The 18,604-nt window shown below is 35.6% G+C and overlaps 1 protein-coding gene across 1 annotated transcript in view; it reads right to left on the bottom strand.

The window, feature by feature from the left end:
* Nucleotides 1-916: 916 nt before the first annotated feature.
* Nucleotides 917-18,604, bottom strand: part of LOC107755597 (FERM domain-containing protein 3) — a 66,192-nt gene continuing 48,504 nt past the window's right edge. Inside the window, 5 exon segments of the mRNA XM_016572486.1 lie at nt 917-2,060; nt 11,842-11,966; nt 14,192-14,260; nt 14,346-14,438; nt 15,996-16,072. Coding sequence (XP_016427972.1) covers nt 1,408-2,060; nt 11,842-11,966; nt 14,192-14,260; nt 14,346-14,438; nt 15,996-16,072 — 1,017 coding nt within the window. The 3' untranslated portion in view covers nt 917-1,407.

Below are 18,604 nucleotides of genomic sequence, written 5' to 3'. Positions count from 1 at the left end.
TTGTTATGGAGGTTGACTGAGTCAAAGACATTGAATCATTTGAAATGGACTCTTCATATGTGTTTATACAGGATTTCACACTCAAACCGGCATCAGGGTCCACAATTAACTTTGGCAAGCATCAAATGTAAATGAAAATTGGCTTTGGTGGATAAGTAAACAGTTTTACAGGCCAGTTAACCTAACTCGTTTAAACAGTGACCCTCGCTGATTATAAGTGAATCAAATCAAAGAGATATTGTACATATAGTCTACAAAAGAAAAAATTCAGCATTCTTTGACGTCAGTCACAAATTGAGCTAGGAGGCCATGTGGCATAACATTTCTGCTGTTTAGCCAGCAAAACAGAAATATGAGAAACAAAGTCATAGAGTCAATTTAAAAGAGTCGACTCTAGTAAAAGAACTGATTCTTTTTTTTGTAAAAACATCGATTCCATCAACTTCTATGGCTGTAATTTCATTTATTTGATCAGAAATACAGTAAAAACAGTAATACTGTGAAATTTTATCACAATTTAAAGAAGCTGAAGCTATTTTCCATTTGAATATGTTTTAAAATGTCATTTATTCCTGTGATCAAAGCTGAATTTTCAGCATCCTTACTCATTCATGTGATCCTTCAGAAATCATTCAAATATGCTGATTTGCTGTTCAGACATTTATTATTATTATTATTATTGTTATTATTAATGTTGAAAACAGTTGTGCTGCTTTTTTTTAGAAACCAATACATTTTTAGGACTCTTTGATGTATAGAAAGTTCAAAAGAACAGTGTTTATATGAAACAGAAATCTTCTGTAATATAATAAATGTCTTTACTGTTACTTTTGATCAATTTAATGCACCCTTACTGAATAAAAGTATTGATTTCTTTCCAAAATAAAAAAGGACTGTATATAGAGAGAAAGGGGGCTTATTAATAGTCACAGGAATCAAAACAAAACAAAGAAAAACCTGTCAAATAAATTATGTCCAGAAAATTCACTCACCATTAAAATGTAGGACAAGAAGTTAATTTTGGACCCTGACTGACACTCTTTTTCAAGTTTATGACAACAGGCAGATGAAATGAATGAAGATATTGAAAAAGCATACATATCCGTCATCGTTGTTGAAATGTATGATGTTCCAGTGCATTTCTACCAAAGCTGTGCATGTCATACAGCTTTAATGAACCCTTTAAAGGCCCATGCTGCTGTCCGCTGTCTAACGTTATGGCTTAAACACTAGACAACTACAGCGCAAGTGCTAGGAAACTGCCTTCATTACTGCTACGAGAACGTATCTGTGTGATCTGCAAAAGATGTGAATGAATAAATCATGTGATGTAGGAGAGCAAACCTGTCCTGTCCTGTCCTGTCCATTATATTCCCGCCCCCCGTTCCCTGTATTTCCCGCTGAGCCTCAGTCGCCCCAGAGCTGCTCTGTCATGAGTTCCAGTTTGCAGAGGAACCAGCGGCGCAGGGGGCAGTAGTACTCGTAGTGGAACTGCTCAAACTCGGGCGTCTGCCGGATGTCATGCAAGAACGAGATGTCCAGGTCCGACTCCAGCAGCACGAGCAGGAGGGGAAGCAGAATCATGAGGAGACCCGTGGCCATCACCACTAGACGGGCGGCACTGCGCAGACACGCCTGCATCTGCTGCCGTCCACTCGACGGGCTGCACAGCGACTGACGAAACGCCTCTCTGGCCACTTCCCTCTCCCTCTCGGCCTGGAGCTCCAGCTGCATCTCTGGGTCAGCATGCAACTCCTTCAGCAGGCGCGCGGGACTCTGGAACAGCAGGTCTAGGCCGCCCTGGCTCTCCTCCACCGGCGTGGGCACCATGCTGGCACACGGGCTGTACGCTGTGTCAGATATGGTGAGAGCCGCACACGCTTCATCTTCATGGTCTACGTGTATCTCTCTCCTTTCCTCATCCGCTCTCGTTCTGTTGGCTGCCTCGTCTTCGCGTCTGTCCTGAACGTGGTTTTCCCTCTCCTCCATCTCCGCCTCCTCAGGAGTGACCGATGGTTTCAGTGGGGACAGATGAACCGAGTTTTTCAAAGCCGAGAGTCCTGCGGAGTGAACAACTGGTTACAGTTTTTTACGATTGCTTACACACAAAAATTTAACTTTTCCAACAATTAGCAAAACCTTACACTCAAGTTGTGTATAGTTTTGACAAAAGTGTTCCATTTTGCAAATGATCTGAAGTGTTGTGCTACTTTGGTGTAGGGTTGTGTTAATTGTGTGTCGTGTTTTGACAAACCGGGCCCTGTTTTCAAAATTGTGCTTAAGCAATCGTAAAAAACCGTAATCACTGAAAGTTCACCCTTAAAGGGACAGTTCACCCAAAAATGAAAATTCTGTCATCATTAAATCAGAAGATATTTATTCAGTTGCTGGTCCACACTGACTTCCATAGAATGGAAAAATACTATGGAAGTCAATGGGGATCATCAAGTGTTTGGTCACCCACATTCTTTAAAATACCTTCTGAGTAAATGATGACAGAATTTTCTTTTTTTTTTTTGGTGAACTGTCCCTTTAAGATTCATTTTTCATGGATATTTCAAACATTTCCTGAAGAACACATTGGTCATTATCAGGAAACACTGTTGACTTGAATGTAGTCATAGTATATTTGATAGATTTGTAACTCTTTTATGTATTGAAAGCAAAAGAGCTTTTAAAATAAAATATTTCATATTCTTTTTCCAAATCTATATAGGGGCCATTCCACAAAATGGGTGCCATTTCTGTCCCCAGGACATTATAGGTACAAACATGCATACAAATTAACTATAAAATATATTTTATTATTAAGCAAAGTGTCCTGCACATTAATCTAACTGCAAATTTAAAGTATTTAATTAAAAAAATATTAAAAACTACCTAAAACACAGAAAATATAGCATTTGTACATGTCCCCAGTGCCTAACGCTACATTTTAACATGAAATATAATGTTTAAAATCCTTCAGAAATCATTTTTATTTTGCATTTTTGTGTACCTCCATATCCCATCTGTGCTTTAAATACATTTATTTCAAAATAAATCTATAATATTTTTGATAAAATACACATTTTAGTCGTGTCCCCAGGTTTTCACTCAGTCCTGTTATGCTAACACATTCCCCCCTCTTAAAAACTGGTGAAATTTCACAAGACACATTTTCAACATAATATTGCAACATCTGGATCTTCTGAAGGCAATGAAATGATGGAAAGCATGTGGTCTTATTTTCTTTTCTGTATATTTGATGATATTGTAACGGTGGCTGGGAGCGTAATTATACATATACTGTCCTGTTACCTAAATTATTTCTTAGATGTTACTTCATTTTAAAAATACAAATCTTTAGTGAATCACTATAATTTGCTGAGTATTCTCATAATATTAGCATGTACTCCATGTGGCTAGATTATACATATTTGCTAATTTTATCCTAAAATCTCAATCCTGTTACTTTCAGTCCTGTTACTCATATACTCATATATCCTATACTTATATATAGTAACTGAGTAATAGTAACAGGAGTGAGTAGTGTCATCAGATTTATTAACGTAAATATTAGGCTACATCCATATTAATCTAGATAAATTAGAAAGTGTATCTTTTTCTCAACATTTTGGCCTTCTATCCACACTGAGACAATGCTTTTGCCCAGAGAAAACCTATGGTCGTTCCTGCATTGTTGTTTTCTATTACATTCCTCCTGCAAGTATGACAGAAAATGTACTTGAAATTTCTGTCCTGTGGCAATTACGTATTAGACTCATATATGGAATGGCGTTTGAGTGTGAGCTGCGCTATAAGAGAACAATATCCACAGAAAAACTGAAAATATATTATTGGTTAAGCTTAATATTTTTAATATTAATTTTAATTTAATATTTAGAATTTTTTCGTTATTTATATCTTATCTTATAACCCGTCTTCTACCATTAAAACATAACCCTAACAAAAACCTCTGCAGACCACTAGATTTAAATAGAAACATGATTTGGCCTTTTTTAGCAGTGAGGTCAGCTCACTAGTCAATGTTCAACACTTTCACTATATCGGTGCGGGCATTAACACCTCACGTGTGTAGTCAAACATGTATACTAATATAATGGATACTCCTTCCTGTTACCCATTTCATTCCTGTTACTAAATGTTTTTTTCTTTAAAAATCAAGTTAAACCACTTTTTTTTTTTTTTTTGAGTTTGGTCCATAATTTATCCCATTGTTTAATAAATTGCATCATAGAAAATTGATAAGCTTGAGGTTTGAGTCGCCTTTAAAATGAATAAAAAAATGGGGTTGTGTACTTTAGAAAAATACACCTTGTGTATATAAATAGTGATCTTTTTTTGACCATGAAACCAACAATTTCTTTCAAATAAACACCTGCCTGAGGGGGAAATGAAGGAATTTCTTGACATATTTTTAAACATGCTTTTTAAAAGACATTAGAGTTTTGGTAACAGGACTGAGGAAAACTGCATCCATCTTCCACTTAAAAATTGTGTAAAAGATTTAATAAAATTACCTGAGATGGACCAATACAGATTTTGAATAGTTAAATATGTGAATTACTAGATTCAGTTTTTAAAAAAGGTAAAAAAAAAATTTTTTTTGAAGAGTTTTGGAAGCAAATGGCACCCATTCGGTGGAATGGCCCATATGTATTAAAAATAATAGCATTGCATGTCCCCATTTATCACCAATAGAATTAATCGATTTTTAAAACGTGTACTTACATTTTGTTTTTGCAGTTTGTTCCTTTTTCTAATAAATACCCAGTGCTGGGTAGATTACAAGGAAATTGTAGTCTGTTACTGATGCCAAATTACATGACAAAAATTGTTGTCAGTGACATAATCCATGACATTACACATTTTAGGAAATATAATCAGACTACTTTTAGATTACTTTTGACATTTATCACATTGATATAAACAGGATAATCTTGTATCATATTGATATAAAAATACAAAGAGAAAGAAAATATATTCAATTTTTTATTATTTCAGTGACTTTAAAATTGTAGTTTTTCACTAAGCACGCATAAACATTGTTTTCTCAAAAACACAATCACGTACATACATGCTGCACACATATTATTGTAGCCCAGTTTGTGCTGATTACAGTGTTATTAAACTTTAGACATTCAAATGTTTGTAAGCTACTGAAAAAAGCACAAATGTCAGGGCACGTCAAAACTTTTCCAGGCCCCAAAACACCCTCGGACCCCAGAGGGTTAACAACATGAAGTGCATGAAACATTACAAAACTGGGGTATGTGAAGGAACTGCAGGGGGTTTGTTTATATTCATGGTTATGAATAATTTATAGTTATTGTATGAATAATATGTAATCATGTAATCAATAAAAAAGTAACTGTAGTCTGATTAAGAGTATTTAAAAATGTAATATAATCTAATTACAAGTACTGAATTTTTGGAATCTGATTACGTAATCCAGACATTTAATTGTGACTTTTGTCATTTGTACAAATTTTTGTTTATTAAAAATGTCCATATAGTTTTGCTTCAGTTCATTTTGTATTTATGTTAGTAATGCAACTAGCTGAAATAAAATAATTCATTTCTAGTTCATTTTAGTTAACTTTTATTTCAAGTTATGAAATGTTTATATATATATATATATATATATATATATTGCTCTTCTCGTCTCGTGTATATGTTGTATGTATGTTTAACCAGCAGTTGAGAGGCACAGCTGTAGCCTGTTCTTTGGACAAGTCCGGTCTAAATATAGACCCAGCTGCCTGACTAGTGTGGATTAAGACGAGTCTCCCGGCTAAGTTGTCAGTGACGTCGATGCTTCTCCATGCAACTATTCTCTAACACACACAGAGCTCTGCAATTTCCTCTGACCTAACCATCCTCTCATTTCACTGTGACATTTAACATACTGTCAAAAAATAATGCACATCTCTTCAGATAAAAACTGGATTGTTGGATGAAAAGCATAAATTGATTGATCCCTCATTGACAGGATATACCAGATTTCAAGGCATCAGCACTGATAGCCGCTTAACAGTTCCTGAAAAACTAATTGGATAATCACGAGTTATCTATTGAACAGCTTACACAGAAACACACTTAAGTTAGTAGATGCAGACATATGGGCAAAGAGAAGATGTCACCATAGCGACACATAAAGAGCCATTTAACCCAGGAGGAGGATACAGTCGTCACTAGCAACAGACCATCATGGCTACCATGGCAACAGTTAGATGCAACAATAACTAAATCTGAGGGAGATTCTCCTGAAGAATGTGAAAGACATAAAAGAAAAATAATAGAGAAAAATGCCATTTGACACAAAAGTTGACATGCCCTCCCCTCCAATTATGTGTCATCAAAGCAAAGTACAAAGAACTAGATTTTTTTTTTCATTTTCTGAATAAAACTTCATTGTCTGTGCAACAATCACAACAAATTAAATAAAAGTTAATGCCTCTGAATGTTTTTATTTGAAACTACAATCTACAACTACAACATTTCATTACCAAATCACTCATATTTACATATCCATAAAAAATAAAAAAATTGTAGACATAGTTTGTATTTTGATTAAAAAAATAAAAAATAAATATATTTAGTTATTATTTCATGTCACATTCACTCAATTTGACTCATTTTACAAATTTTAGTTGCTGAAAATAGCATTTTAGTTGATAAGAATGTGCAAAAAGAATCCAAATATTAAGACATTTATAAATTAATATGTATCATCATTTAACAAAAATGTAAATCTGTCCTTGTTGTGAAAACCTGACCTCCTGAAATAATAATATAATGACTACACTATTTTACTACAATGTTGTGGTTTAGTAATTCATTTTGTTTCAGTGTTATGGAAAGAACATACTGTAAATGGCTACCGTCAAATGTTACATTCTTCAAAATATCTTCTTTTTTGCTCAACAGAAGAGAGAAATTCATACGGGTTCGAAACCACATGAGGGTGAGTAAATGACAGAATTATCATTTTTGAAAATGAATTATCTTAATGTGTTTATGTAGTGTTTCATTTAGTCAGTTATTTCAATATTGTCAAAGGGGTCATATGATGCGATTTCAATTTTTCCTTTCTCTTTGGAGTGTTACAAGCTCTTGGTGCATAAAGAAGATCTGTAAAGTTGCAAAGAGATATATAAGAGAGGGCATAGAGGAGAAACAATAATGTACAGTATGTGCAAAATAATGTGTTTTTTTAACCTTAAACCGCATAAACACATTTCATTACACCAAATACACAAAATAATGTTCTTTTTAGCAGCATCATATGACCCCTTTAAGCTACACCCAGTGGAGTCAAGAGTTTTCTGCTGCCTTATAAGAATAGTTCAACCAAAAATGATACGCCTGTCATCATTTACTGGCGTACTTATTTCTGCAGCACATAAAAATATATTTTGAAGAATGTTGGTACAAAACAAAATGGACAAAAATACACATAAGACCTTTTTCAAAACATCTATTTTTTCCTCACTTTGGAATGATATGAGGTAAGTAAAAGATGACAAAATGTTCATTTTGGGATGCGTTTTCAGATTGACGTAAAATTGCTATTCAATGAAGAAATGAAGTAGAAATGATCCCGCATCCAGTCCATCTGTACAATCACAATTATAAGATGCAAGCATTGGTAAATCATGATTTGGGAAGCTTCCGTACCGGTTCCTGAGATGCGGTCTCCGTGGCCGAGCAGCCGCACGTAGACGTCTCGTGCCGTGTAGTTGGCCATGCGCAACTGCAGGTTGTGACGTGTGGTGATCTTCACCTGACAGCGCATGGCGTCTCCTCGCTCCTCCAAACATTCATCCAGAACCTCATCTACATCCTCCTCCCGCAGACCTTCCTCAGCAACCTTTTCACAACCCACCACACGCTCCCCCTGCTCTCCGAGAACCTCCATATCAACACCTCCCTCTCAATCCACCTCAAACTCACGGCTCCTGCTGGCTCAAACACTGTCCCTGGCTCTTCTGGATGGGTTAAGGCTCATAGGATGGGGTCCTTCACTTCACCGGATAGCGGACATGTGAACAAAGTCGGGGCATTAGGGGCCGGATCAGCCCAAATGCAGGATGAGCTATTTATACAGCATCAGTCATAGCTCAAGGCTTTGCTAATCACAGCGGCTGATTATGGTGAAAAGATCCAGTCCGGAGTACAGTACAGCCAGCAGACATCACACGTATCCGGCTTTGAGGCGTCCTGCTGTACACCCAGAACAACCTCTGACTCCTTTTATTATTTTATTAATAATTCATGATCAGATATTAAAGGGATAACAGAGCAGAATAATGTTCCCCTCCACTGGAGCTCAAATCTCGTTTTGCCTTTGTGTTCAGTTAAAGGAATACTCTGGGTTTAATACAAGTTACGCCCCGTTCACACTACAAGCGACACGCAACAGCAAAGCGACACAATCCCATTCATTTCAATGGAGAGCTCGCGATTTCCGGCGACACGAGCGACCGGATGGGACGTGTCCAGCAACGCGACAAAGTTCAGAATCCTTCAACTTTATGCAAATGAAGAGCGACTTTCGGGAGCGACAGCCAATAGGAAAGAAGACGGTAGAGCTTGTGTGATCGTTCTCCTCTCTCGCTGTAGATAAACATACGCAATGGAAGAAAGAAGGCTCTGTTTCTCATTCATTTTTGTTTGTATGTACGGATTTAATTTAGATTTAGATTATATTTAGTCTTTTGCCTCCAAAATGTTTGTACTTAGCGGCAAGAAACCTGGGCTGCGTTTCCCGAAACCTTCTTAACGCTACGTCTTCGTAGCGAGCTAAGAGACAACGTTATCGGGAAACGCAGCCCTGATTCGCTGTCAAGGCAACCAGTAGAATGCCCACTAGCAACCTCATCACCAGCCCCTGACGACAAAAGTCGCTGCTAGTGTGAACGGGGCTTTAAGCTCAGTTGATAGTATTTTAGGCATGATTTTGATTACCACAAACATTTTCAACTCGTCCCTTCTTTTTTTTAAAAACAAAGGCAAAACTGAGTTTATAATGAGGTACTTCCACGTGAAAAAGAAGTGCAGTTTAGTACTTGTTACAGAAATAATGTACTTTAAAATAATATACTTTAGTGAGAATCAGTTTAAATGGAAATGTATTATAGTTTATTAAATGCAAGTAGTTGAACTCAACAGTGTTTTTTTATACACTTAAGTAGGACTTAAGTACATATGTGTAATTTCATAATTACTTCTATTATTTTTGAAACAGTTTAAAGTGTAGTGCTGAATGTACTGTCAAGCCTTTATTGTAAACTAAAATATACCCTAATGTCATTGCTATTGAAACTTGTATGTCATATTTTAAATATATTAACTTTAATTGTAATATTTGAATAACACACTACAATTAAAGTTATAATTAAGTACTTTACATGTACTTTACTATGTCAGTCAACAAATATAAAAAGTATACATACTCAAAGCGCAACAATAGTTTATTAAAACAACACTTTAAAATGTACTTCTAAAGAAAAACTTTAAATTTGACATTAATTCAAAGCGCCCATTTTTAAGTGTACTTAAGTGTGTTAAGAAACAGTCATGAAAGTGTCTCTCTTCAAATACACAAATACAACATTATATTATCTGCAAGTAAAGTTTTTTTTAAATTATTTATTTTACTTGTAATATTTGAAGCACACCACAAGTGCACATTCAATCCAATTAAGCGCACTTCTTTTTCGCCATTGGCTCTCACAAGTAAATGGAAAGTTTGTATGGCCACAAATGAGATTTGAGAACTCATAATGTCTTAAATGTTGTCTGTTCCTCGCCCAAAGCTTATAGCATGGATTCATATAATTTATGCATTTTACAATTATGTTGTTTCTTAGACAGCATTAACGCTGTCTAATCTAACAAATCAACTCCCTACAGCAGTTAAGGCATGTCTGCAAAGATCGGAACGAGATGAAGCGATCTAATAGATAGTGTTATTTGGAACGCCACTGTAATGTCTAAGAGGTGAGCCAACAAATGGTTCATTTTAATCAAAGGCCATGTTGATATCACCAGCTAGAGTTGTAAATTTCAACTCTAAAAAGCCAGAAGCTTCTTTAGCATTATGCTGAAAGATTCATTGCGCCAAAGAGAAGGCAGATTTTCAAGTATGAGTCACTGTTCTCCAGGGTGGAAACCGAAACAGTAACAAAAACACCCAAAATTTTACCAAAACAATGAAATAGAAAAATAAATCAAATTTACATGACAAGTAGGTAAATGGATTTATAGTGCATTTCTCGAGTTTTAGCAAGTTTAAAATTAGTAAAACAAACTAGTTGATCAATGATCAATAGTGCACTGTAAAATTATCATAATTTTAATGGTAAAAGACTACAAATTTAAAAATGCTACTGTAAAAACGGTAACACTTTGTTTTAAGGACCAATACTCACTATTAACTAGTTGCATATTACCATGCATATTAATAGCATATTAACGGTTTATTAGTACTTATAAAGCAGATAGTAATACCATATTTTAGATTACTTAATCTCTAGTGAGACTCGAGACCGGTGAGTGGCGCAGGTGTCGCGCATTAGCAATTACTCCACCGGCCTCGCTCCGTTCCCACGGCTCTCGGCCCCGCCCCTCTTGTCACATATACCAACTGTTTTTAAGGTGGTTGTCAGTAAAAAGTTAAAAACTGATTGTAGTACTTCAGTAGGTTGGTAGATTACTATTAGATCAGTTAATCAAATATGTATTTTTACAGTAAATTTAAGTCCAGTCTGCCAAACTTAAAATGTTGCTAGCTTATTTTTACGGTAAAGTTCTAGCTTCCACAGCTGCCGGATTTTAACTGTAAATTTCACAATTTTTTATAGTGTAGTAGTGATGTCTGTTTTAGCAAGCACATTGTTTTCAAGCAGGATGAACAGGGAACTTCTGAGAAGGGCCAGTGTGACATTCAGTCCTAAAAAGCTTGTCCTGTCCTCTGGTAACTGGATCTGTGAAGGGCTTAGCATTGATGAACCAGCCTCAGATCTCCTCACACGGACACCACGGCTTCATCACATGACAAGACCCCTTCATTAAACGCTCTAGTTCACTCCGGTTATGCCAGACCAGACAAAAAGTTTTGGTGAGCCTCTGCGAATTGTAGCCTGACTTCTGGCTTCAACAGGGCATTTTTGCCCACAGAACTGCCTTCATTGAATATTTTCTCTTTTTCAGATATTCTCTGTAAACCCTTGAGACGGTTGTGCATGTTAATCCCAGTAGATCATCAGTTTCTGAAATACTCAGACCAGCCCATCTGGCACCAACAATCATTCCACGTTCAAAGTCACGTAAATCTCCTTTCTTTCCCATTCTGATGCTCGGTTTGAACTTCAGCAGATCATCCTGACCATGTCTACATGTCTAAATGCATTGAGTTGCTGCTGTGATTGGCTGATTACACATTTGCCTTAACGAGCAGTTGAACTGGTGTACCTAATAAAGTGGCCAGGGAGTGCATAAACAAAATGTATGACAAAAAACTACATTTATCTGGTGAAAATGTTGATCATCATGAGGCATTTCACCTTCTTGTAGAATAAAAACAGTTTGCTGGAATAATAATGTGACTAGAGTCTCGTGAATGGATCATGATCATATTTGTTAGTATTTTTAGAAGAGTAAATATCTACAGCGGATCTAAATATTTATAATTAATTATAACTAGTTATGATTAATTATTCATATTTCCCCATGAGCTGATTCGCTACATACTTTTCATTTGTTTAGGGGTTAAAGATTTTTACAGTGGAGAAAGGTGCACTGTTCAGGTGTGTATGTATGCAGGCGTGTTACCGTTGTCTGCGGAGGAGTCTCTGTTTTCCCTGCTGGAGCTCAGTGCTGGTAGAAGAGGCTCCATGTTCATTATCAGCTGTTTATGACTGAGCGAAATGAAGCTTCTGCTTTGACCAAACTGAGACCTGAAACAGCCATAGAAACATACAAAAATGTTAAAACATGAACTTCTGAAGTGAAAGTGAAATCATTTAAAAAGAGTAGTTTTTTACTAAAAGAATTTGATTGATGTAGATTTTTGATGTAGACTATGTAGACATAATATCATGTTATAATATCACTATTAAAGGGTTAGTTCACCCAAAAATGAAAATTACCCCATGATTGGTGCAATTTTTTCGACTTCAAATTTTGGGCTACCATCCACTCCCATTATAATTCAAGTTTCAATTCAAGTTTATTTGTATAGCACTTTTCACGATACAAATCGTTGCAGAGCAACTTTACAGCAAATGAAGTTTCTACAATTTTTAGTGGTAGCTTATCAGTGGTGACTGTCAGTTAATGTACATATGGCAGAAATGTACGGAAAAATCAATTAAAGACATAATCAAACAGACGATAAACACTATTAACAGCAATTATTATATGATGCAATCAAACTTATAGCAAAACTTGGTAGTTATAAAGCATGGATTAGCCTGAACATTATTTAATATAACTCCGATTGTATTCGTCTGAAAGAAGAAAGTCATATACACCTAGGATGGCTTGAGGGTGAGTAAATCATGGGGTAATTTTCATTTTTGGGTGAACTATCCCTTTAACTATTAACTATGACTTTTGCCTCAACAAACTCGTAATTTGCTGGTTATTAATAGTTAGTAAGGTAGTTGTTAAGTTTTGGTATGTGGTCAGATTAAGGGATCTAAAATATAGTAATGTAGAATAAGGCATTAATATTTGCTTTATAAGTACTAATAAACAGCCAATATGCTAGTAATATGCATGCTAGTTATTAGTGAGAATTGGTTCTTAAAGGGCACCTATTATGCCCGTTTTTACATGATGTAACTTATGTCTCAGATGTCCCCAGAATGTGTCTGTGAAGTTTCAGCTCAAAATACCTCACAGATCATTTATTATATCATTTTGAAAATGCCTATTTTGAGTGGAAGCAGAAACACTGTGTTTTCGTGCATGTCTCTTTAAATGCAAATGAGCTGCTGCTCCCCGCCCCCTTTTCTGGAATAGGGCTGTGCCTTTACAGCTCATACCTCAGACACTTTGTCAAAAAACATCCGTTTGGTTTTGATTATCATGTCTATCATGCTGAAATCATGCGTTTTAAAGCCATATCAGTTTAAACTTCTGCTATACGGTTTTCTGAGCGCACACATCCGAAGCACACGCACAGAAAGCGGCTGTCACACGGCATGATGTGAGTACTAAACCAAGTTCTCTTTCACACAAGTTTATGTTAAAAACACGCACAAGTTAGAAAAACACAGTCGGTTATGTCTGTGTATTAAACAGCTGGGAAGGAAATCGCATGTTTATATTAGATCTGTGTATTAAGTGACAGCAGCGTAATATATAGTACCTATACTGCTGTTTACGCTGTTAATATGAAATAAAAGTGGAAATAAAACTAATAAAATAAAAGTGGAAAATCACTCACTGCTCTGTACTGAACAGCTTCTATAGCTGTAATAAGACAGCATGTCTTGCTTGAATGCTGCTTTTAAATGCTCTAGCGTTAAGATAAACATGACGGATTGTGTGCGGCTCACTCAGGGCGGGGTCTCTGCTAATACAGCAGTGTCCGTCAACAGTTGTGGGTGGGGCTTGTAAAATGTGATGCCACACGTTACAGATTCTGTGATCAGTAAGTTCTGAGACACTGATTATGATTTATGGGAATTAAAAAGCGGGGGGATTTTTATCATTATAGGGTGGTTGTTTACACACACTGCCAACACACATTTATGTTCAAACAACAGAATTTTGCATAATTGGTGCCCTTTAAAATAAAGTGTTACTGTCTTTTTAAACAAGTTTCTTTTACTTGCATTCTTTTAGCCCTGATGAAGGTCTGTGTGCTGAAACACACTGGCAAAATAAAAAAGTATTAAAAAAGTCAGTTCCACTTTCTGATTATTTTGACTTCTCCATTCCGTAAGTGTTGCTGGTATCACTTTAAAATACCTTTATTATTTATCATTGTCATTGCATACATACATAAGCATCAAAAAACAGAGCCAAAAATAGATAATAAGTGGACAAAAAAAAAAAAGCTAAATGCCTATTGTGGCCTTTTTAAACCATATGAACAGCCTGATTTCCACAACCTGAAGTGAGTGAAGTGTGGATTAGACACAGTAGGATATATATATAAATGGAGGCTGACCTGTGTACAACAGGAGGTTCTCTCTGAATCTTTGAACTAGCGTCAATCACTTCTTTAGCCACCCGACCACTGAAATCAAACCAGAAGCAATAATATTAAATATCAGCATGTCTGACTTATGGTTTACTTCCACCAGATCACTGCGCAATCTCACCTGTAGCGAAATCTGCTTCCCTTGAAAAATATACTGCTGCTGGACACAGTCTTGATCTGACTGGACTTTGCACATCTAAATCAGAAAAAAGCAGTTAACCAACAGTTTGCCTCTACTACGTTCATATTCAAACTTGTTGCAATTGCATTTTTTATTCTGCTGCCAAAAAAAAAATGCAACGTTCTCATTTCTGTTGAATCCTTTTTGCTATATTTAAATCAATTCTGCAGCTTTTCTCCTACAGTGTGGCCTGAGCAATAAAAGCAGCTTGTGATTGATTGACTGATGTGTGTGTGTGTTAATATGAAGAAAGTGTTGCTGTTTGACAGAGGCAGGCCTGCTGTCTGGCTGGCATTTAGGCTCTTAATTAAAGGGCTTTCAACAGTAACATGACACCACTCACACAGAGTAACTAGAGACAGAGAAAGACATCAAGGCACTTATATCAGGATCATTCTCAGCAAACCGTGCCATCTGTGTGCTGCGTTTGTCTCCATGACCTCATACTGATATAATTACCAGGATCCACAACTTAGTCACATTATTAGAAAGATGTAAAGATGTAACTGTTAGTGTGGAATGCAAAATCCATTTAAAAAATGTATATTTAAAGCTTTCATTGAGATATATATACAGCATATATAATGATATAATCAGAAATTTAACTGAAATTTTACTTTAACAATACTATATATACCAATACTCTGTTCAGCTGTTATGTTGATCTCCGTTTTTTTGATGAGTGACATAAAAGTATGTTTGAATTGCATTCTATATTTTATTATGTTTTAGACTTATAATGGCCTCATTGCTGCAGTAGTCCATCAAATTACAGTTTTAATGGAAAATATGACTGTAAAAATACTGCCTGTAAATAATGTGGTGTGGTGTACTATATTTGCTGTTATTAGACATTTTTGCACTGATCTTGAACGCCAAAAACTTTTGTATTTAACAAGGTTTTAAAAATGTTATTTTTATTTATTTATTTAGTTTTTTAATTTGTAATGTGTATTTAGTTTTTGAGGCACAGAAAAATAAATTGATGTCATCAGAAATTCCACACATTTAAACAAATATATTTGAAAATAAATAAATAAGCAAACAATTTTATGATAATGACCCATATACACTACCGTACAAAAGTTTGCTGTTGGAAAGATTTTTTAATTTTTCTGAACAAAGTCTCTTTTGCTCACCAAGGCTGCATTTATTTGACTGTAAAATCTGTCATATTTTGATATATTATTACATTTTAAAATGATTGTTTTAAATTTGAATATATGTTTTAAATGTAATGTATTCCTGTGATTCAAAGCTGAATTTTCAGCATCATTACTCCAGTCTTCAGTGTCACATGATCCTTCAGAAATCAGTTATAATATGCTGATTTGCTCAAGAAACATTTCTAATTATTATGAAAACATTTGTGATATTTTTGTCGAGACCATGATTTTTCGGGATACTTTAGTGAATAGAAAGTTCAAAAGCACAGCATTTAATTTCTAAAAAATCCTACTGACTCCAAACTTGTGAAAGGTACTGTATAAAAAGACCAAAAAATGCTACTTAGATTTACATTATGAAGAAGAGAGAGAGAGAGAGAGAGGGAGAGAGAGAGAGAGAGGGGGGGGGAGAGAGAGAGGGAGATGGTTTTCCACGGCACATTTCCACAGGTGTTTGCAGGCTGCTGGTGTGGAGGTGTGGAACGTCAGAACCAGTTTCTTCTGCAGATAGATGAAAAGAAAGAATGAATAATTGAAGTGTGGAACAGCAAAGGTAGATACAATTATGTTAAGTGAACGGGGAGGTCAAAGCGAGTAAGGACATAAAAAATCTATAAATTACACAGAGATGGAATCTGAGCACAATGTCATAAATAATGAGAGCTGAACAAAATGCTGACCCAAATCTGTGTGCATGTTAGTGAGAGTGAAGGCCGCTGAGTGTGTTTGCGGGCAGCAAGGTGGCTTTACCGGGAACAGAGCAGGGAATATGAGAGTACGGATCAATATAACGTCATAACGGCACAGTCAGTCAACCGGTTAGAGACGCTTTGACTGGAACGGACACTACTGTATGTACACCACACTTATTAACCATCATTTACACTATAGATAGCATGGATTTTTACAAGGACACAGATTAGTGTAATAAATGAGTTAACCATGAGAAGCTGTGCATCCCTGTGATTTGACAAAGATTGTGGAACGTTGTTAGTCACTCACAACAACCTATGATGAAAATCTCAAAAGGCCGATAAAAGTTACATTTATTATGATTAACATTCACAATAAACAATTCTCCTGAGTAATATAGTTCATTAGCCAGTTAATTGAATGTTTACATCAGTTTAATGGTTTGTAAAAACTCCAGTGTTTGTGTTTAGGTATTGAATTTCAAAAAGGTGGTTCATCCAAATCTGCTATCAGTTTTATATTTTATTACTAAGATAACAGATGGTGTTATACTGGGAATACAACTAGAGGATGCTGTTAAGACCTTTGGATGTGACTATATTCACATCATAAGGTACAAAATCTGTCAGTGTGGTAGTACATTTTCAAAAGATACTAATATCTACCATTTAGGTACTAATATGTACATTTAAAGTGGTAATATGAAACTTTAAGGTAATAATAAGCAATATTTAGGGGTAAATAAGGTTGTCATAGCTTTTGTACCTTTTTTTCTGTGATATAACACAGTTTTATGTTCCTTATTGATTTTTTAAAACAGTTGCTACATAATATTAAGGATACAATTTTTTTCAAAAGGGTTTCTTCATTTCCAGGCAATTTTATGTTCCAGGGCTGATTTTTATTCAAACAAATACATTTCAGCATTTTTAATTGGAACCTTAGAAGCTTTTTCCGATTTTAAAATCCATCACAAATGAATTATTCTATGTTACCATTTTCCATAATCTAATTGAGTGAAATAACCGATTGAAGGGATTTTACCTCTTAAATATGCGGTTATTGATAAAATGCATTAAATAATTTTTATTTCTTTAACCAGGATATAGTCCTGACCTTTGCTGACATAATATAAACTAAGGTGCAGTGATATTGTTACGGGGCTGACAAGACGTGAGACGTGCGGATCCATGTGCAAGCTTTATTCACAGGTGTGGTCAGAAACAGGCATGGGTCAGACAATGGCAAACTGGTATGGAGAAGACAAGGCCGTGACGTGACTCTGGATGATCAGCTGTGAAGTGACGTGACTCTGGATGATCAGCTGTGAGGTGACTAGACTCTGGGTGATCAGCTGTTATGGGACGTGACTCTGGACGATCAGCTGAGACGTGATGAGACTCTGGACAAACAGCTGAGACGTGACGAGACTCTGGGAGATCAGCTGAGACGTGACGAGGCTCTGGCAGATCAGCTGTGTGTGTGTGTGTGTGTGTGTGTGTGTGTGTGCGCGTGCGAGAGAGAGAGAGAGAGGGAGAGCGATAGAGAGAGCGCGAGAGAGAGAGAGAGGAAGAGAGGTGTGTGTGTGTGTGTTGTGTGCAATCAGTGCTGTGTGCAATCAACTGTGTGTGTCATCAGTGCAATGGATAGTGGGATATGTAGTCCGGGGTGATATGCAACAGTGTGTAGTGCGAGAGTCAATGAAATGGAAAGGGTGACCTCTGATGGCTAGCAGACGGAAGTTCATGGACCGGATACGTGACAGATATACAGTAATGTTTGGGTTGCAAATATATTTTATATTTTATATATAATTATATTTTAATATTGTGAAATATTATTACATTATTACGTTTTACCATTTTCTATTATATATTTATAATAGTGCTGTAAAACGATTAATTGCAATTAATCGCATCCAAAATAAAAGTTGTTTACATAATATACAGTATGTATGTGTGCTGTGTATATTTATTATGTATATATAAATACACACATATGCATGTATATATTTTAGAAGAATATGCTATGTTTATATATTAAATATATTTTTTAAATATAAATTATATGAATATAAATATAGACATGTAAATATTTTCAAAATATATACTGTATGTGTGTGTATTTATATTTACATATTAAATATACACAGAACACACACATATATTATGCAAACAAAAACTTTTATTTTGGATGTGATTAATCATTTGACAGCACTAATATATAACAATTTAAAGATATTTACTATCACTATTGAATAATTTAATTCATCCTTGCTGAATAAAAGTATGAATTTCTTTCTAACAATAGTGCACGCAGAATCAAATGAAGAAGTGTTTC

This window comes from Sinocyclocheilus rhinocerous, unplaced genomic scaffold (assembly GCF_001515625.1).
Source record: "Sinocyclocheilus rhinocerous isolate Xijiao unplaced genomic scaffold, SAMN03320098_v1.1 scaffold652, whole genome shotgun sequence".
Classification (NCBI taxonomy): domain Eukaryota; kingdom Metazoa; phylum Chordata; class Actinopteri; order Cypriniformes; family Cyprinidae; genus Sinocyclocheilus; species Sinocyclocheilus rhinocerous.
The sequence above is the reverse complement of the archived record's forward strand: the minus strand, read 5'-3'. Positions and strand labels throughout refer to the sequence as shown.